This window comes from Garra rufa, chromosome 10 (assembly GCF_049309525.1).
Source record: "Garra rufa chromosome 10, GarRuf1.0, whole genome shotgun sequence".
Lineage (NCBI taxonomy): Eukaryota > Metazoa > Chordata > Actinopteri > Cypriniformes > Cyprinidae > Garra > Garra rufa.
In genome coordinates, this window is record NC_133370.1 from 41,555,159 (window position 1) to 41,576,255 (window position 21,097).

The window sequence follows — 21,097 nt, forward strand, 5'->3', positions numbered from 1 at the left end:
TCATTTTTGCTCATAAAGGTAAGAGTAATATATCATCCGGAACTGTAAAGAAATAATTAAAAATAATTAAAATCGAAAACAAAACTCTTTCATTAGCTATAGGCATTAAAGGAGCGTCCGATGAGCAGATGGCCAGTCAGGATCGTCAACTTTGTCTTTGCGACAAATACTAGTTTATTAAAAAATAATTTGAATATCTCCTTACTTTTCCACCCCGACACATTCATGTTTATTTTTGCTGGGGCTTTGCGGCCAGCTTTAGCCTATTTTTAAGAGTCCCCAATTCCAAAAACTGTCCGGTACGAAATGTTCCTTACAGACAAATTTGCTGTGTGTTTTCGTAGGACTCTTTAAACCAGCAGCGTGCCGCCAAACTGGTCGCGTCGAGGGGAAACGAAAACAACTCTTTTGTTTTGTCACAGTGAAGAAAGGCACAAACATGAACCATGACTCTGAAACAGCAAGCCAGCTATAACGTAAACTAGTGACACAAGTGCTACTGTCCAATGCATAAATACTGCAAATGCTCATGCAAAGCACGGTGCGGAGATTGGATTAGACGAGTCCTTTGTCATGTATAATGTTACACTGCTCATTAATAATGCTTGAAAGGGGGCGTCAACCCAATGACGTAAATGGGTACTGTACAAGCCACGCAGCCAATGAGCGCTAAAAAAAAAACTGCGTCTAGTCACGGCCTCAAACGTAACTTTTAGAACCGGATGCATGAAATGGTCACAAAAAGCGTAAAAATGACCAGTTTCCACTTTGTAATATATTTCGTGACAGGTATTACTGTTTTAAGCAGTGTACAACATGTATACAGTCGTGGCCAAAAGTTTTGAGAATGACACAAATATTAGTTTTCACAAAGTTTGCTGCTCAACTGCTTTTAGATCTTTGTTTCAGTTGTTTCTGTGATGTACTGAAATATAATTACAAGCACTTCATACGTTTCAAAGGCTTTTATCGACAATTACATGACATTTATGCAAAGAGTCAGTATTTGCAGTGTTGGCCCTTCTTTTTCAGGACCTCTGCAATTCGACAGGGCATGCTCTCAATCAACTTCTGGGCCAAATCCTGACTGATAGCAACCCATTCTTTCATGATCACTTCTTGGAGTTTGTCAGAATTAGTGGGTTTTTGTTTGTCCTCCTGCCTCTTGAGGATTGACCACAAGTTCTCAATGGGATTAAGATCTGGGGAGTTTTCAGGCCATGGACCCAAAATTTCAACGTTTTGGTCTCCGAGCCACTTAGTTATCACTTTTGCCTTGTGCTCCATCGTGCTGGAAAATGCATTGTTCTTCACCAAACTGTTGTTGGATTGTTGGAAGAAGTTGCTGTTGGAGGGTGTTTTGGTACCATTCTTTATTCATGGCTGTGTTTTTGGGCAAAATTGTGAGTGAGCCCACTCCCTTGGATGAGAAGCAACCCCACACATGAATGGTCTCAGGATGCTTTACTGTTGGCATGACACAGGACTGATGGTCCTCACCTTTTCTTCTCTGGACAAGCCTTTTTACAGATGCCCCAAACAATCAGAAAAGAGGCTTCATCTGAGAATATGACTTTGCCCCAGTCCTCAGCAGTCCATTCACCATACTTTTTGCAGAAGATCAATCTGTCCCTGTTTTTTTTTTTTGGAGAGAAGTGGCTTCTTTGCTGCCCTTCTTGACACCAGGCCATCTTCCAAAAGTCTTGGCCTCACTGTGCGTGCAGATGCGCTCACACCTGCTGCTGCCATTCCTGAGCAAGCTCTGCACTGGTGGCACTCCGATCCTGCAGCTGAATCCTCTTTAGGAGACGATCCTGGTGCTTGCTGGACTTTCTTGGACACCCTGAAGCCTTCTTGACAATGCAGTGGAAAGTTTTTTTTCGGGATTAAGTTAATTTTCATTGCAAAGAAGGACTATGCAATTCATCTGATCTCTCTTCATAACATTCTGGAGTATATGCAAATTGCTATTATAAAACCTTAAGCAGCAACTTTTCCAATTTCCAATATTTAGGTAATTCTCAACTTTTGGCCACGACTGTATATCTGTTAACATCTCAAATGTGTTTTTGGATTTTGTGACCCTTTAAAAAACAAAAACTTGTTTAGCAAACATAAAATCTTCCAGACATATTTCTAAATGAGCTTAATAAAGAAACAAAACTAAATCTAGCCACTTTGCCATTCAAATCCAAAACTAAAGTATTTTAATGGCTGCAACACAGGCTCTGTTCTGATAAGTTTTTGGACAAGGGCAGGACTCGGACCTGAGCGTCAGGGCTGGGCCTGTGCAGGACTCTATTCTTTCCATCATTTGAATTAAAAGTTCCCCCTCGGCCCATATGCACCTGCATACTCATACTCAGACGCTACGCCTCTGGTCCTGTGAATGCATGTCGTGTTGTACAGTAAATTGAGACAGAGGCACACTGTAGCATGATACTATGATATTTATTCGAAAGCAGATCGTGGAGACATTTTATTTGTTGACAATCAAAAATCATCATATCGCACAACCCTACTACACTGTGACTTAGTCTTGTTAGCTCAGCAGTCTATTCCCTCAGGCTACCATCAGCAAACACCTCAACAGCCTCTCGTTTGTCTGTTGCTTTGTTAGCCAGTAGGCATGTTTGAATAATGTTTGCACAAATACACTCAATCTCTCTTTGTCTGTGCTGCTCTTCTCTCCATCAGTGAGGTGTCTAATGGATCCAGTGGCATGAAGCCAGCCAGTAGTATGGGTGGATCTATGCTCTCGCTGACCAACAAGACGTCGTCTCTCACCCTCTGCTCCGCTGACCAAGCAGCGAGTAGCTCAGACCTTCAAAAGAATGGTGTTGTTCACTCTTGCTCTTAAGAGTGTATTCACACGCACACACACACACAGACAACCTCTCCAGAAGTCAATATTCCTTCTCGGAGGGCTTTGAAAATCATCTCTTGAGTAATTCGACCAGTTTCAAGAGATGCAAGATGTGTTTTTAATATTCAGACGGAGTTGATATGAGGGACACGCATTCTCACACACACACACACACACACACATACATACACACCTGCATGCTGCTACATGCATGCACCGACACAAACTTCTTTGTTGTTTTTTATTTAGAAAAATGAGCAGTATCTGCCGTGATATAAATTTTCTTTCTTTTTGTTCTGTGAATGAGCTTTTTGTTTTAATGACTTCTCATCGCCTGGAAACCAGGGCATCTGAATAATGCTTACTTTGTTGTTTTCCCTATATATCAAGAACGAACAGTCAACCCAAAGCTAGCACGAACAGGACGACGCAAACTAGTGGAATCAAAACGAGAATCGAGCGCACTCTAAGAATCGGGGCTAGTTGCCGATTGCGCGGTTGGGGCTCGGTGGAAACGTTCAACGCCCTGGATCTCTGCAGCCTTGAATATGATCTGACTCACCAGGTTTAAAGTAGCATGGAGAACCTTTTATGAATCCATTATTATGGACCGTTAACACGGGTCTCCCCACATGACACTCGACCGTGGCAGTGTATCGCTGTAATGGCAGTTCGATTGGGCTCTGGATGACACAAGGGGGAAGAAGAGATATCTTTCTAACTATATATAATCAGTTGTCAGGTTTTGTTTAATTTATGGTTTGGCTATATAACTGTTAAGGAATTTGTAAATGTGTGGTGACACGTGTCTAAAGCGTTCTGTTTTATAGAACGCAAACAGATGTCTTGAAAAATGAGCACTTTTTTCCATGTTTTCCATGAGTGTGTGCTTTTTAGTAGAAGAGGTGCGACAATTCGCTTCCCTTGTGTCCTTCAGAGCCCTGTGGTCGGGATGAGTTTTGTTTCTCCCATCGCCACAGCCATTTCGGAAGATTACAGCCTAATAGGAAATTGTTTCATCCGTTTTCCCTAACTTCTGTGAAGTTGCATATTTGGCTCTCCTGGTCGAGTTTGCATATTCGAGTTTCGCCATTAAACCGCTGCATTGAAGTACGCCAGGGCAGTAGTTTCGACAACGCTGGGTCCCGTTGCGCTAAACGATCGTGTTACAGTTTTGACACTGACAAAAAATTGTTAAAGGGGGGATAGTTCAACCAAAAAGTATAGAAGCCTGTTTCCACCACTGAATAAAAAAAAAATTAAAAAGGTAATTGTGACTTTTTATTTCACAATTCTTGACTTTTTTTTCTTGCTAATTCGAGTTTACATCTCGCAATTCTGTTAAGATATAAACGCACAATTGTGAGTTTAAAAAGTCAGAATTACTAGATGGTCAGAATTGCCTGATATAAACTCACAATTGCGAGAAATAAAGTCAGAATTGTGAGATATAAACTTGCAATTCAGACTTTTTTATTGCAAGTACGACCTAGTATCTTGTAATTCTGCGAGTTTGTATTTCACAATTCTGACTTTTTCTTAGAATTGCGTCCTATAAACTAGCAATTCTGACTTTCTCAGAACTGAGATATAAACGCACAATTGTGTTATAAAGTCAGAATTGCAGGATATAAACTCACAACTGTGAGAAATAAAGTCAGAATTGTGAGATATAAACGCGCAATTCTGACTCTCTTGAAATTGTGACCTAGTATCTTGCAATTCTGCATTTTTTTGCTATAGTTTGTATTTCGCAATTCTGACTTTTTTCGTAGAATTGCGTCCTGTAAACTCGCAATTATGACTTTTTTTTTCTCAGAATTGCGTCCTATAAACTCGCTATTCTCACTTTTTTCTTAGAACTAAGATATAAATGGATATAAATGCACAATTCTGAGTTATAAAGTCTGAATTGCTAGATTTAAAGTCAGAATTGCAGGATATAAACTCATAACTGCGAGAAATAAAGTCAGAATTGTGAGATACAAACTTGCAATTGACTTTTTTCTTGCAATTGCGACCTAGTATCTTGCAATTCTGACTTTTTTGCAATTGTTTGTATTTGCAATTCTGACTTTTTTCTCAGAATTGTGAGATATAAATTCACAACTGAGTTATAAAGTACAGTTCTGAGGAGAAAAAAAGACTGATATGCTCACAGAATGGCAAGTTTACATCTCAGAATTCTGACTAACCCGCAATTGCGACTAATTCTGACTTTATTAGAATAAAGATATACAAGTTTATATCTTGCAATTCTGACTTTGTAACTCACAATTATGAGTTTATATCTCACAATTCTGAGAAAAAAGTGAGAATTGTGAGAAGTCACAATAACCTTTTTCTATTTTTTATTCAGTGGCAAAAAATAGGCTTCCATAAAAAAGGGACATTCTGTCATGACCAAAAAAAAGACAAAACAGCTCCACAGAAGAAAGCAATTCATACAAGTTTGGAACAATTTAAATGGGAAATAAATGAGACAATTTCTTATTTTGGGGGGTTGAACTATCCCTTTAAATAAAAATCCAGACAGATGTTCATTATAGATGAGCTATTTAATGTCTTTTAGGTTCTTTACAAACTTAAAATTAGTTTGGAATCAGAGACGATTATGAATGTCTGCTGAATATTTAATGCGACTCATTAATCGAGGCCTGTCGAGTTTATCCTCCATCAGCCCGCTTTGACTTAAACGTGTTTTTACGCGACGTATTGAACGACTGTTTCCAAACGAGGCCCCGTAAACGAAGAAGTCTGAAGTCTTCCTATAGTGATGACATTCTTCACGTGTGACATTTTGTTCTAGTCTCTTGAGACCGACTATGATATACAGCTCCAATTTTGGGTGCAACCTCTTAACGTGTAAACTTTTGTGGTTTTTGTGCTATAGCCGTGGTGATCTAGTTGATTTCTCTTATTACGATGACTTGTAGTCATGGTCATTATTTGATGTTCTTGCTCGTCAAAGAGCACACGCAGCCTTTTCAAGCAGTCGTCGAGATTGAAATCGAGCTGTGCCGACACGCGGAGATGACGTAGACCTTGCTGTGGAGGTTTTAAACGTATCGCGTGACCTCCCCGTCGCAACATTCTCCAGAATGTCGTCTTCCTCCATGCTAAATTGTTACCTCCTCCCTCTCCTCGATGTGGAAAATGAATTCTTGTAGTGTTTTTATTTCATGCTGTTGGAAATCCCATGAACTAGTTCTGAGATGTGCTCTGAATAATTTAGCTGAGCTTCTTGCTTCCCTTCTGGTGAATCTGGCCTCTGATTAAATCTAGATCTTTACACGTTCTCCCACAAATTAAAGTGAAATTCCTAAAAACATGTCCAGGTCACAGTTCAGCAAGAAATATAAGACCAATAATGTTAAAGCACATCTTTGTCCCCCAAATGATCTTAAATTCTGAATTCCCATCACATTACTCTTACTTCAATATAGTATTTTTATACAGTATGCTTCACACATAGTATGCATTTTTCACTGCACCAACAAGTAGAAAAGAAAATGCCAATGCAATATAAATACCGCATTGGCGTTTTATGATTTCATCCCATAATAATATGACCTTGGGAATACTCTTGTGAGGCTTCATAGGATTCACCCACACTTTATAGATATTTCTTAGCTCTATGCCCCTTACCCATCCAATTAGCAAATATGCTCAATGATCAACTTTCAAAATTAGGTAAACATTTTTCTAAACTGAGGAAAGTTACACCAGGAGGACATACTGCGCTCAGTGAATTCCCTTTTATATTCAAACGGGGAAAATAAAACCGCACACCACTTGCAATTTTAATCTTGACGTCTCATCGATTGAGACGCATTTACGTGGCTAGGCTTTTATACGGATTCTGCTTTGGAGTCTGAGAATTTTCCTCCTCCCTGCCGTTATCCAAATTTTCGTGAGCTAACACGCTCTCGCCACCGCTAACGTTGGATTTTCTTTGATTCTGTTTGGCGTCGCTAATCGCTGCTACGACAGGCAAACGTTTAGCCGGCGCTTGGTGTGCTGAGATTTTTTGGTTTGGCTTTGAGTGCCCAAAGCTGTACTAATGTAAGCATTCTCCAGTGATGCACTGCCAGGATGCTGCTTTTATTTGAATCTTTGGATTGTATGGGAATGTGCTATCTTGTATTTAATATTTGGCACTTGCTTGGGTGCTTTAGAACTTTTTTTTTTTTTTCTTTCTCTCTAATGATCAGTGATCTCACTGAGCTAATTAGTTCTGCGTGGATATTTTTCGTTTGTTTTACAAATTAGTGTCAACCATCCACACATAGCAATTTACTGGAAACGACTCGGTAAGGCTCATTTACAGTTTTGTGCATGAGGTTGTTTTCCTCAAGTGAGAAATTGCAGGATAATGTGATTTTCTTTGAGAATGGGTCTGTTCCTAATGGATGATATTCATTTCTCTTGACTGGATTGTGTCTGTTTTGAGCGGACCTGTTGAATTCATTTAAATGAAGCGCAAATTAACTCATTTTGAACCTTGTAACACTGTTATGGCTGTCTTTTTTTGTCGTTTTGTTTTATTCCTAACTTTTTGGGAAATGTAATGGCTTTTTTATGATTACTTCCAAGTTGTCTTGTAAAATCTCTTAAATTAAGGTACAGGCTCAATTTCAACAAGGAAAGGTTTTATATATAAATATATATTATACTCCATTAAGGAATGTTTAGAACCATCTTACTCCAATGTGGATGTAGCCATTATTACGCCATTTTATGACTTTGTAAAAGAATTCACTGTGTGAAAATTGGTTTGCATTTTTGTATAATACAATCTTTTTTGTTTGTTTAAAAGGAGAGAGGGAGGCGAAACTGGATGTTAGAGGACAAGATTAAAAAAAATAATTTAACAGAAACCTGTGATATTGAGAAGAAAATGTAACTTGTGTACAACAATGATTCTAAATGAGAGGGATGGAATAAACAATATTGGTAACACTGCTATAAAAATGTGTGCTGGCTCCAGTTTTGTGATTTATTTTAGTCCCAAACACAGCGCTTGAGAGTGTGAAATACAAACATCGCTAAAGAACAGCATTTTTGGTTTAGCCAACAATTTGACACATTTCAGCAAAATAGAAGAGTCAACAAGAGAAACGAGAGCATGTCACCACTGAAAAAAAGTTAAGTTCGGCCAGAAATTAAAATATTGTCATTAATTACTCACCATCATGTCGTTTCAAACCTGTAAGACCTACGTTCATCTTCGGAAAACAAATTGAAGGGGTCATATGATGTGGTTTCTTGTTTTCTTTGGAGTGTTACAAGCTGTTTGTGCATAGATGAAAAAAGCTGCAAAGCTTAAACTCTCAGCCACACCTTCCTAAAACAGCTTGTTCAAACACGCCTCCGCAGATTAGCGTAACACCGCCCATATGTATATGGAAAGAAAGGAGGTGTAACTTTTACCAGCTGTAGTAGTGTTGCAGCCGCCATGTTGTGGAGACGCAGCGTGTTTCATTGCGAAAGTATTTTGTTTGGCTGTCCAAATGAGAGGACAACTAGAAATCAGTGTTTTAAATTATATTTACAACCGAAAAACGTGAATATTCGAGTGGCTGATGCGCATTTAACGGAGGACTGTTTCCTGAACCTGGGAGAGCAGCTTACAATGCCAGCTGTACACAAAGGGTTAAGGCTATAAAGTGGGGCAATTCCAAATGTTGCAAAGACAGTCTGTGCTTCTGACTGACGGCCTGTAAGTATGTTTTCATATTTAAAGAATTCAGTACTGACTATTCAAACGCGAGTTTTGAGCAGTGTAGAGTTGTGCTTGTAGTTTCTCGTTCTACGATCGCAAGTGCAGACATGCTGTTATGTTTATGTGGCGCAACACCTAAAAAGACAGTATGAGTCATTATAATCAGTAGCTATGTCGGTATTGGATGCAACGAATGCCTCGTTTATAATGGGTTTTATTGTTTAGGTCTAGTAGTGGGTCGTTCTTGAACGATTCGAATCTTTAAAGTGACTCGGGAAAGAACGAGTCATCTCAGGGAGTGCATGCGCAATTGCGTAACATACTATGAACGAATGACTCAAACCCGAAGACTCGAGAGATGAACTAATCAATACTCTTTCCGGCTCAGACTGCATTAGTTAAGCTTATATGAGGCTGTCACTACATGAACGAATGACTCAAACCCGGACAGATGAGAGGTGAGGGAGCTAATCATAGACTGAAGACCCAGGAAAACAATAAATTAATCTTTTCTGTTTCTTACAGCATTATAGTTTTGTCTTGTTTGTAGTGTGATCAACATTTGTGTAAGCAGTAGATGTGTTAGGGAAGTAACATGTAGCCTTTTAATTATATTTTCTTAAAATGAACGAAATGACTCGAAAAAGATTCGTTCATTCTGCTGAACGAGACTCAAAGATCTGAGTCGGTAAAATGATCCGAACTTCCCATCACTATTTCTGTCTTGTTGTGCCGAGAAACAGCATGATAAGGGGCGTAACATTTCCATCACTTTCCAGGAGCAACACTAATGTATATGTGGAAAACTGTTTTTTGAACCTCAAACTTCATAAACGCACTGCATTATAACAAATACACAAAATAATGCTCTTTTTAGCAACATCATATGAAACATATTTTTGATGAAATCAAAGAGCTTTCTGGCCCTCCAGAGACAGCAAGGGTCCTTCAATGTTCAAAGTCCAGAAAGGTACCAAGAACATGGACAAAATAGTCCATGTGACATTTTTGAAGCTATGCAAACACTAAAAATAATGACTTTATTCAACAATTCTTCTCCTCTTTATCACTCTAGAACCATATTGGAGAGTATCATGATGCATGTGTGCGCTCTTCTCTGAATATAAACAATGCATGTGCATGGTTCTGTTGATGTAGAACACGTGGTACTCTCCAATATGGCACTAGGGTGATGCAAAGAAGTTATTTTGCACGCAGAGTATTCTCATCGCTTCCTCTTAATTTGTGTTCCGAAGATGAATGAAGCTCTTACAGCAGGGCTATTCAATTGGCGGCCCGCCAATCATCTCCGTCCGGCCCGAGGGAGCAGCAGGTGGCTTGAATGGTTTTTGCACTAATTAGTTTGTCCACTAGGTGGCGGGCCAGCCAAAAAAGAAAAGCAAGAGAGCCAAGAACAACAACAATCTACCGGAGATCGCAACATCAATAGACGGCAGATTTGACAAGCCTTGTAGGGCTCCAGACTGCGACCAAATTGGTCGCATTTTTTCTGCCGGTGCGACTAAATTTTGTGAGCGGTCGCACTGGCGCGACCACCGCGTTATTCAACTCATAAGCACTGCTATTTCTGTTTCATATGAGAAACATTAAACGGCAAACGAAGCGAAAGAGAAACCAAAGCGTGCCACGTTTGAGTTGCGCAGCGCGGACCGTTTATCAGCTCGGACCGCAACGCCAACACACTTGTCCAAGTTCAGAACAGCATCGGGAACCAAAGTTGATTTTGCGACACTGTTACTGCACAGTGCTGCGAGATCCAGTGAAAAGTGTTTGAATTCGCCCAGAATGAATTAAGGTTGCTGAAAGATCAGTGAGAATCATTCAAATTCTGCTCAGAATTCTGTTATTAACAGCGCTGATGTAGGCTATGTCAGAAAACCAGAAGTCACACCAACTTAAGCAAAGTCGAATGTTATTACAGTATTCATTTCAGGGTTTGTACAACCTTTTTAAGCACTTTAAAGCTCTTATGATCCAATTTGAATGTTATTTTGATGGCCAAAATATACTTTGTGGTAAACAAACACGTATGTAAAATTAAAAACATAAAATAACGATTATAACCAGTATATGGCAATAATAATCTGTATATTTTATGCATATACAATTTATAGTTTATGTGAAGATTGTTTTAAAATCACCTAAATTAAAAGCTGTTATATATTTCAGAGCCTATTAAATGTTGGGCTTTCAATTCTACTGTAATGTTGAATGGACATAATTATATGTAAAACTGAGAGAAAATTCATTTAATAGAGACACCAGAAGCAATATTGATATCAATACTTCATTAATAATAGGCTACTTGGTAAAAAGACGCTATTAAACACATATTTAAAAATACTTTGTTGTTTCTACCTTAATTTGGAGGTTCATTGTGAAATTATGACAGTATAAATATATAAATATGCGATTATTCATGATTAATTACAAAAAATGTGTGATTTTTTTTTTTTATTATTGATTGACAGACAGCACCTTAACCTTTTATAGATGTTGGTGTTGGTAATAGTTCATTTTAGTGAAAATGCATTTCAATGTAATTGTATAGGCCCCCTAGAAAAAGATCGGGACGGCCCCCATCCCCTTGGCCCGCTTCAAATTTCCAGTTCGATAATCCGGCCCTCAAATGGATCTAATTGAATAGCCCTGTCTTACAGGTTTGGAAAGACATAAGGGTGAGTAATTAATGACAGAATTTTTATTTTTGCGTGAACTATCCCTTTAAGCTTGTCTGCCATGTCTAGTGTTTCAGAATTAAAAAGTGTACAAAGTAGCAGTACTAAACTGTCCCTGTTCTCCTATTTTTATGAATATTTAGACCATTACAAATATTACGCTTTCAACACCAAGTTCCAGTTTTAAAAAGGCAATAGCAGCATGTAAATCACCCATTCCCTTTAATTCAAAACTTTCATAAATAACCACCTTTTCTTTCACAGTGAGCTTAAAACCTGTCATTATTCTAAAAGCAAACCTTGTAGATTTTGATTGCTAGGTTATCCTTTCCAGATTGGATAAGTGAGATGAATCAGCTTCTGATTGGTGTGTAAATCACTAATTTGGTCCATGTCTTCTGCTGTTAGTGTGAATCCAAAAACCTGTAAAGTAATTGAGAAGCTGAATTCAAATTAAATTCAAAACTCAATCCAAACACTGAAATTGGTAGTTAAACTAATACTGTCTTTGAGATCATCCTTCATATTGTAACCTGTTAATATCCCGTACATATTTACATTCAGATGTAATGCCATTTTTGTATTGTTAAATCACAAACTAGAGTGATTGAGACTCTCGTTGCTTTCCAAGCTCACCTGAACAGGTGGTTTTCTTGGAGATTTGTTCATTCCACAAGAGTTGGGTCCCAGCTCACATGTCTCCCATCATGCAACAAACTCAGCGCTGCCATATCTGAATCATCCAAGCTGAACTCAAACACCTGAACAGCACAATGTTATGAGTGCACTTACAAAAGGATGATCTCAAAGAGAAACTACTGATGTCTTCAATCATGATAAATTACAAACTGAAAAAAGTATTCAAAGATCACTAAAAACAAAATGTATATAGCTGCAAGCCAGGGTTCAAACGATTTAAGACATTTAAACACATGAAAAAAGACATTATATAGCAAGCCTTTTTTTCCATTTACCATAGAAATATTGTGTTCTGTATCGTTTATTACTTTCATAGCATCAGCTGTGGTCCGATCGCCTTAAAACTTACGCTTTGCATGCTTGTTTGGAATCACCTGTCGCATGTGCTTACGAGGTTTCTTGAAGTTTTGAGTTTTTCTTCAGACTTTATAGGATTTGGGGTCAATTTGGACAGGCCCCTTTCCTAAACGACCCCCTTATAGCGTCCCAAAGGGAAAATTTAAACATTTTTTGATAACTATTGACCTAGAGAGTCCAAAAGATTGTACTGCAGTGGGTTTTTTTTTTTTTCAGATTGAGCAAAAAACCTGGGACTAGTATGCAAAGTATTTTTTTTTACACTTCAATCATTAAACAACAATTTGACTGACAGCAGTGGTTCCAGAGGCAAAGTTGTCAGAAATTAGGGGTTCTGTCAAATTATATGAATATTGTATGTGTGAAAAAACGCGCAATGCACAATCGTTTATGCACTTGAAAAACGCGATTACTGTCTAAAAGGTGCTCAAGATTCATCTGCCATGTTTTTTTTTTTTTTTTGAGATACGCAAATGTACTTATAGAGACTTGTGGCACTTTGGACCAAGACCATGCACAGCGATTTTCATGTTGATAGGACAAATGGTCGCATAGGTTTGGCCATTTTTATGTTTTGTATTATAGCGCCACCAAGTGGCCAAGACACCATTTTTGTCCTGCGACCTCAGATTGAGCTCTTACAAAAGTGTTCTGAGTTTGGTTAAGAAATAAGCAGTGTAAGTACTACCATTCCTCCAAGTTTCAAGTCCTTACGACTTACAGTTCGGTCTGCACAATCAGTTTTACGTGGAGATTGCTGATTCATGACCATTTTAACAGCTACAATAGGGTTTCAGCACTACACACTTGAACCCCTAAAAATAATTAATAAAAGAATCTGCTTAGTAGACCATAGCTCTGCATCTGTAAATTGGTACAAAACAAATATTAATATTATTATTATTTTGTATTATTTTGTACTTCTTTGGACATGGTTTAGTAAATGGGGAAAAGCTGTAGTTGTTTATTTGCAATTATATATATATATATATATATATATATATATGTATGTTTTATTTTGGTAAATTGCATTGTTCATTAACAAATGTATTATTTCAGCTAATTACTGTCAAGTTTGTTGATATAATTTTGTAAAACATTATACACAATTACAACAGCTTTAATATCTAGATACAAACTTACTTGGCAGTTTTCATGTACCCTTTCTGGTTTGGTGGACTTTGGAATTGTGACAACTCCATTCTGAAACGAAATGTAGAACTAAATGAATGAGTAACATCATAACTGCTGCTTCGGAATTATATTTGCATGACATTCTGGAAAAGAAAACTAAATATTTCGATCAAAAACTACTAATATGTAACATTTATTTCACAAGTATTACAAAACTATACAGTGTTACAGTCTACTACGTGACAGAATGTACCTGAATACTCCAGCGGATACATATTTGTGACGCACTACGGCCGTATTTCTGGGCAAGCTCCATGATCGTTGGATGAGTGAGGGCTTGACCTTTGGCTAAAGGACAGTAGCCTTCAAAAACTATGTTCTCCTTCCGACAATATTCAACCAGCTCCCGTGGCTGCTGGAAGGGATGAAACTCCACCTGCAAGTAAATAAAAAAAAAAACAGTGCGAGGTTTTTCATTTATATATAGCCTTGTTTTCTGTAATTATGTTTTAATTTGGAGTAAACAAATAACTTTTTTTGTTGTAATAGCACTGAAAGTGTAGAAAATAAATATATCACATAGAATAAAGATTATCATTATATTGTAAACTGGATAATTCTACATAATTGTTTAGAACCATTTTTTTTTATGAAGTTTAGTTATTTCGGGCATGTTTGAAATGATTGTATTTTTTAATTGTATATGTTTTATACAAATAAAAAAAGTCAAAATTTCTTGATTTTTTTTTAATGTAACTTCATTTTTAAATGTTAGCACTTTAGATTAGGGAACACATATTCACTTATAAGAGTTTGTACTCAATAAACTCCTAATTTGCTGTATTGAGGAGTATAAAGGAGTAGTTCACTTCTAGAACAAAAGTTTACAGATAATGTAATGTAAATAACTGTAAATGTAAATAACATTTCAGGATTTCTCTCCATATAATGGACTTCTATGGTGTCCCTGAGTTTGAACTTCCAAAATGCGGTTTAAATGCAGCTTCAAAGGGCTCTAAACGATCCTAGCCGAAGAAGAAAGGTCTTATCTAGGTCTTAAAAAAAAACGATTGCAATTGATATACTTTTTAAACCTCAAATGCTCGTCTGGACTCTGTGTTCTAGACAGTTAGGGTATGTTGAAAAACTCCCATCTCATGTTCTCCTCCAACTTTGAAACCGCCCTACATCACTGTTTTACCTTTTTTTTTTTAAAGGGTGTTTGGCCTTCTTTGCATGTTCACTGTGTAAACACTGAGTCAGTACTTCTGCAGCAATGTAGGACGATCTTGATGTCAGAGGAGAAACGTTCACGCAGAGCTAGACAAAACAAGCGTTTGAGGTTAAAAAGTATCTAACTTGTAATTTTTTTTTAGAAAAAAACCTATCATTTTGCTAAATTAGACCCTTCTTCCTCAGCTGGGATCATGTAGAGCCCTTTGAAGCTGCTTTTAAAAACTGCATTTTGGATGTTCAAACTCAGGGGCACCATAGAAGTCCACTATATTGAGAGAAATCCTGAAAGTTTTTCCTAAAAAGTTTTATTTCTTTACAACTGAAGAAAGAAAGACATGAATGACAAGGGAGTACATTAGCTGCAAATTTTTGTTCTGGAAGTAAACTACTCCTTTAAAGGATCTATAATATGGTCATGCAGAATAAGATAATATTACATACTTTAAAAGTACTAATAAACAGACAATATGCTACTAATATACATGTTAATAAGCAACTAGTTAATAGTAATTAGTGTTCCCTCAAATAATTATTCTCAACCATTTAGCCATACCTGGTTAACATGAGGCACAATTCCACCACGATCCTTTAACTCGTCCAAGTGGTGTATGAGAAAGTTACTCACTCCAATGGCATGACACAAACCTACAACGAGGGAGAGGGGATATTACCTACAAATGGTCATGTCTAAATTTGAGAATGAATCTAAAAGAGCATGAACCTTCATCATAAAGCTCCTCCAGAGCTCTCCACGTCTCTGCTCGAACCTCACGACTGGAAGCGCCTGGAACCATGCAGTCCGGCCAGTGCATCAGATACAGGTCTGTGAAAAGAAGTTGATTCAAAGTGCTGTTTACACAGAAATCTGACACTTTCAAGCTATTTTTATTTACCTAAATAATCAACCCCCAGTCTGGCACATGAGTCCCGGCAGGCTTGTTTGGTGCTCTGGTAGCCGTAATCTCCAGGCCATAGTTTGGTGGTGAGCCAGAGCTCCTCTCGTGGTACTCCACTCTCAACCACAGCTTTTCCCAAAGCCTCTTCGCAACCATAACGCTTGGCTGTGTCTATATGCCTAATGCCACACTCCTGTAGAGCATAGAGCACTGCTTCATGACTGTAACCTCCAACATGAGATGTTCCTGATGAATGAGAGAGAACAGTACTTAAAGGCAGTAACTGTGTAGTAACAATAAAGATATTTGACACTGCTAAACTGTACTCTTTACCAGTAATGTTTTGTGTATGGGCCATTCTACAGAACTGGTTCAAAGTCAGAGTTGGAAACATGTATTTTCAGAAAGTTTTAAAAATATTAGTCCTCTTACCAAATTTGTCACTACCGAAACAGTAATTTATAATAAATCTATAATATATCCTTGTAAAAAAATTAAATAAAAATACATTGAACCAAACACTATCGTAACATCTTTAGTTGATAATTCAATATACTACATCCCATGTTTTGGTCATGACTTCACATATTCGGTAGTGACAGTAATGTTTTGGAAGTGACCACATCACATTACAGAATTTTAACTTGCATACTAAAACACTACAAAAACGCACTAAAAGAATACCAAAAGAATTGCATAAATGTACTGTTTTTTTATTTCCCCCAAATAAAGGATTATGTATCCCTTTTGTCACTAACGAAACAATGATGAAATGTTTTGGTCGTGACTGTTACGGTAGTGACAATTTTATGTGATAACACTCAAAAACAAAAACAGAAGATGACCATTTTAAATTCTTTTGAACCTAGTTCAGAGATGCTAATCAGCAGAGTTCTGAACAGTGTAGACATAAAAACTAAATGTTATGGAAAAACTCCCCAAAAAAGTGTTTAATTATAGACACGTGGTGTTCTGTAGAGACATTCTTTAAAGTTACACACAGATTTTTCATACTTCTGAACACATTTACCTCAAAATGATTGGACGTACTTACTCGACATAAAAGAGAGAGAAATATTACCTCGTCATAAATGTAGGGGTGTAGTTAAAATCAGTCTCAGTCAAATGAACTTTATTTAGAAAGAAATATAACTTTTTTTTTATCTTCACTTTTAAAAACAAAATGTTTTTAAAAACAACAATGGAATAAAATGCTAAAAATATTTCAATATCATTTTAATAAATTAAAATGTAAGAGTTCATCCCAATTGAAAGTACCTAGTAAAAGATGACTGTATATATTAGGTTACTGATATTTTAAATATTATTGTGGGTTTAAATAGAAAATGAAAAGAAATTAGGAAACATCTAAGATTTGAATACTTAAGTGCTTCTGAAATGAGCTTGTTCTCACCCAAACCCAGAATGGGAATGTTCCGTCCATTGGACAGCGGTACAGTAGGGCAGGACAGCATAGTGCAGCTGTTGGGAATTGTCACCATATTGCAGTCTGCAGCACTTTCTTCAGCTTCTGGAGAGACTTGTATTACACAAAACGATTCGAGGTCTAATCATTGACGAAATCCGTTTCAGTGATGCAGCTCGGTCGCTCACTCACTAACGTTACTGCTATCTGCTGGAAAAAACGTATGTCGTGAAGTTGCTTTGCGTGTAAAACGGGGATACACAGCGTAAAACATTAAAACTACCTCAAATGATCTACCACTACCAAACTTCCCTCAATGCAACGAATCTTTTTAATGAACTGGTTCATCTTGGCCACAATAAAAGATTCATTCTCGAAACGGACTGAACCAGTGGATCATTCGCACATTGTCGACTCCCTGAATCAGTGAACCAACAATAAACACCATTATAAATAAAAAAAATAAAACTCGTCGAAATAGTAATGCTCAACCTTTTAGCCTATAACGAAATTAAACACTGAATCGCGTTTTGAACTGGTTCCGACTCTGAACCGATTCAGAGCTGTTCACTAGTAGATATACTCAGTACGCATGCGCGACCAAGTAAACTTCCTTCTGGGATCTCTTGATGTTTTGTTTCGTTTCAGAAAGTGCATGTAGTCATGCTTGACCGATCTGGAGAGTATATTTGCAACACACATGCGGTAAATCGTCGCATGCAGTGTTTGCTAGTCTTCTGGCCTTCAAGTATTAATCAAAATGTTTATGAGTCACACAAAATTAGTCACACAATAATTTAAGTACTTCAAACTGTTGTCATGTACGTGTTAGCACGTTATTCTTTGTTTGGTGTGTTTTCTCTATTTGGAGCCTTTTATTTGGGCTCTGCAAAGGTGACAGTGAAATTGCCTGAGAGTGCAATCAGTGATATACAAGGTTTACATACACTTTGCAGAATCTGCAAAATGTTAATTAATTTACCAAAATAAGAGGGATCATACTATGAATGTTAATTTTATTTAGTACTGACCTGAATAAGATGTCACATGAATTACATTTACACATTTGTAATTAAATTACAGTTACTTCTGAAAAATGCCAGCGATTACAAAGGGGATAACATCTGAATTTTTTCACACACTCACCCCCACTTACAGATTTAATTGACTTCTTTCAGAAATTGCATTGACTGCTCTAAAATGAGACACCAATGTTTCAGAATCAGGAGTTTAGAACACAGAATAGGACACATGCTTATTCGATAACTGTTTTATTTCCTATTTGGGTTTAGAAATAAACTTAATTTTTAAGATTGTTTTTTCCAAGGCATTGTTAGATGCTTGTGTTTCCTGTCATAACTATGCAAACATTTAATTTCAAACCCAGTATCACAGCTATTAAACTATTTCTTATGATGTTATTTATGTTATGATCTTGTTATGACATATAGTGCAACTGTGCTCACGGTGATCCTAGTTTGATTCCCGTCTCGAGGTCCTTTGCCGATCCCGCTCCCCTCTCTCCTCCCAGCTCTTTCCCTGTCCTCACTCTACTGTCCTATCACAATAAAAGGCATAAAAAGACCCCCCAAAAAAGAAAAAAAAAAGTCTGAATTTGTGGTGGCTGTGCTTTAAATTAAATTATTACACGGTACTGTGGAATGCTTAATTCTGATTGGTCAATCACAACATTCAAGGCAACTTAAGTCAGAGCTATATGCTTGAAAAATTTTCTTGGCGGAAGCTTTTTGTTTGGTTAGCTAAATAATTAAAGCTTAATTCAATATTATGTGGACAATTTCTTAATTCTGTCATCCTGGTATCGTGGACTCACTCTATTGTTTCATACAAACGCAGCTGCTGCCATTTTTTTTTTTTTTTTTTGTACACTGTAATGGATTATAAGATAGCTAACAAACTAGTACTACCTTAATTATTTATGTGGTGAAATGTTGTGTGAGAAAACTGGTAAGTCTGCACTGTATACCTAAAATGTCTCATTTGAACATGCCGTTTGTTAGCAACTGATTTCTTCATGGAAGCTTTGCGTTCAAATATTTCACTCAGATCAGTGTTTCGTGTCTAATAGTTTTGACCTAAACATCTAAATAATCTATGAAGCAGTTGTGTAATAAGTGGGATAATGTTGTTGATAATGTAGCCAGTTGTTACCGCAAAATAAAGAAGTATATTATCCCTTACTTAATTCAAGTGATGAAGGATTTTGAAAGTCTGACAATAATCAATGTTGAGTGCTACTGTAAGATTAACTCTGCCTCGTTTAAATGTTTCAAAATGAATAATAGTTGAAAATATTCGAAATTTAGAAAAGTAATCAAAAAGTAATTAAAAGTAATGTTACATTACTTTTATAAAGTAATTGAAAAGTTACACTACTTATTACATTTTAAATCAAGTAACTTGTAATCTGTAACCTATTACATTTCCAAAGTAACCTTCCCAACACTGTATATATATATATATATATATATATATATATATATTAGGGGTGGGCATAGATTATTTTTTTTTAATCTAGATTAATCTAGATTAATTTTGGAATTAATCTAGATTAATCTAGATTAAAATGGCTAATTTGAATTCTGCTGAAGGCATTCAGAATATGTGTGCTACCCAAATAATGACTAAAAGTAAGTCTTTGAGATCGGGTTTCTCAAGCCAGGTGGCGCATTAGACCAGGGGCTCATCTCCTGTTTCCAAAATGCTTCACAAACTGCTTGACAATTGCATTTACAACACAATTAACTATACAAACTTGTGTAACCAACTATTCCCACACTGCATGTACTTCTGAGTAAAAGACACAGATGCGCAAGGGCATGGATATTAGTGGTGCAACGGATCACAAAACTCACGGTTCGGATCACATCACGGATTTGGAGTCACGGATCGGATCATTTTTCGGATCAGCAAAAAACAAACAAAACAAAACAAAAAAGTTTGTTTTTTTACTAATTACTGAATGCTTACTTTAAGTAGGCTACTTCTAATCCACAGCAAACACTACTAGCTGAACAATAAAGTCAGTAACAAAACAAGAACAATTACACAAATATCAAGTGTAAATGAATACAACATAAAGTTACTTATAAAATCAATAACCTTAGAATGCAGGTGCGGAAATGTAATAATTAATTGTAAAATGCCTAGTGCTTCTCACTGCAGGTATTTATAGGATGCTGTCTCTTTAAGGCCAAATGCACGTACCGAATACTGGCACGCATCTCTTTCTCAGCTGTTTCTGTTCACTGAAAACATAACCGACTGTGTTTACCAGAATACCAAAACGGGTATTAAGACATGACTTTGTATGTACGTTTCCGTTCAAAAATAAGTTAAAGAGGAATCAATCTGTGTGAATCGCGCCTCTCTCTCTCTCTCTCTCTCTCTCTCTCTGTGCGCGTGCTCTCTTTAGGTGTGTGCGTCAGCGTGCGTGTTCCCTTTTTAAATTGGTAAATTGGCAAGACAAAACATGTGCCAATTATAAACTTTTACTCTATGATGGTTAAACTTAACAGTTAATCCGCGAATCACATGCGTGCCGAACCGGTTTGGTCCGTATACGGATCACGGATCATCATACACTCAATTCGGCTAGGTATACGTCATCCGCGCTAAACTATCAAGGTGATAGTATATATATATTAGAGGTGGGCCGTTATCGCGCTGCATTAACGTGAGACTCTTATCGGGCGATAAAAAAAATATCGCCGTTAATCTATTCTGGGTTGGGTTGGGAGCTGGGTCTAAACTACGCAAGATATGATGACTTTCACCTTGATAATTTAGCGCGGATGACGTATACCTAGTCAAATTGCACTGTAGGAGGCGAGAACGAGTCTTCAACTTCTGTGAAATTACCACATCAAATGAGACGTGCAAACATGGATGCAGCTATGAAGCCGCTTCAGGGCAGGTGCGTTGCTAGACCCTTTTTACTGGGGCACGAGAGTTATAATTTACTTTGATAATCCCGAAATAAAGAGATTAAACTATATGCAACAACTGAATTGACGCTTCTAAAAGCAACGCAGTTTA

General features: G+C 37.2%; 2 protein-coding genes across 3 annotated transcripts in view; one reads left to right on the forward strand and one right to left on the reverse strand.

Annotated features, from left to right (window-relative positions):
• rc3h1b (ring finger and CCCH-type domains 1b) overlaps positions 1–4,309 on the forward strand; it is a 31,005-nt gene extending 26,696 nt beyond the window's left edge. Inside the window, exon 18 of the mRNA XM_073848761.1 lies at positions 2,698–4,309. Coding sequence (XP_073704862.1) covers positions 2,698–2,860 — 163 coding nt within the window. The 3' untranslated portion in view covers positions 2,861–4,309. The remainder of the gene's footprint in view (positions 1–2,697) is intronic.
• Positions 4,310–11,299: 6,990 nt separating this feature from the next.
• On the reverse strand, positions 11,300–17,487 carry LOC141344061 (uncharacterized oxidoreductase ZK1290.5-like). 2 transcript variants are annotated; one of them, XM_073848789.1, is made up of 8 exons: positions 17,027–17,483; positions 15,610–15,858; positions 15,438–15,539; positions 15,270–15,361; positions 13,734–13,916; positions 13,490–13,549; positions 11,927–12,051; positions 11,300–11,713 (listed from the first exon to the last, which is right to left on the reverse strand). In XM_073848789.1, exons 1-7 carry the CDS (start codon positions 17,112–17,114, stop codon positions 11,956–11,958), a joined length of 870 nt encoding a protein of 289 aa, XP_073704890.1. In that variant the 5' UTR covers positions 17,115–17,483; the 3' UTR covers positions 11,300–11,713; positions 11,927–11,955. The 2 variants fall into 2 exon arrangements, with proteins under 2 accessions (XP_073704890.1, XP_073704891.1); XM_073848790.1 differs by lacking the exon at positions 11,927–12,051 and having other exon boundaries at positions 17,027–17,487.
• Between the last annotated feature and the right edge of the window lie 3,610 nt (positions 17,488–21,097).

Coding starts and splice junctions, on each gene's coding strand:
- LOC141344061 (XM_073848790.1), bottom strand. CDS start 17,114: ATGGTGACAATTCCCAACAGCTGCACTATGCTGTCCTGCCCTACTGTA. Junction 15,859..17,026: donor CATTCCCATTCTGGGTTTGG/GTGAGAACAAGC, acceptor CTCATTCATCAG/GAACATCTCATGTTGGAGGT. Junction 13,550..13,733: donor GTATCCGCTGGAGTATTCAG/GTACATTCTGTC, acceptor ATTTCGTTTCAG/AATGGAGTTGTCACAATTCC.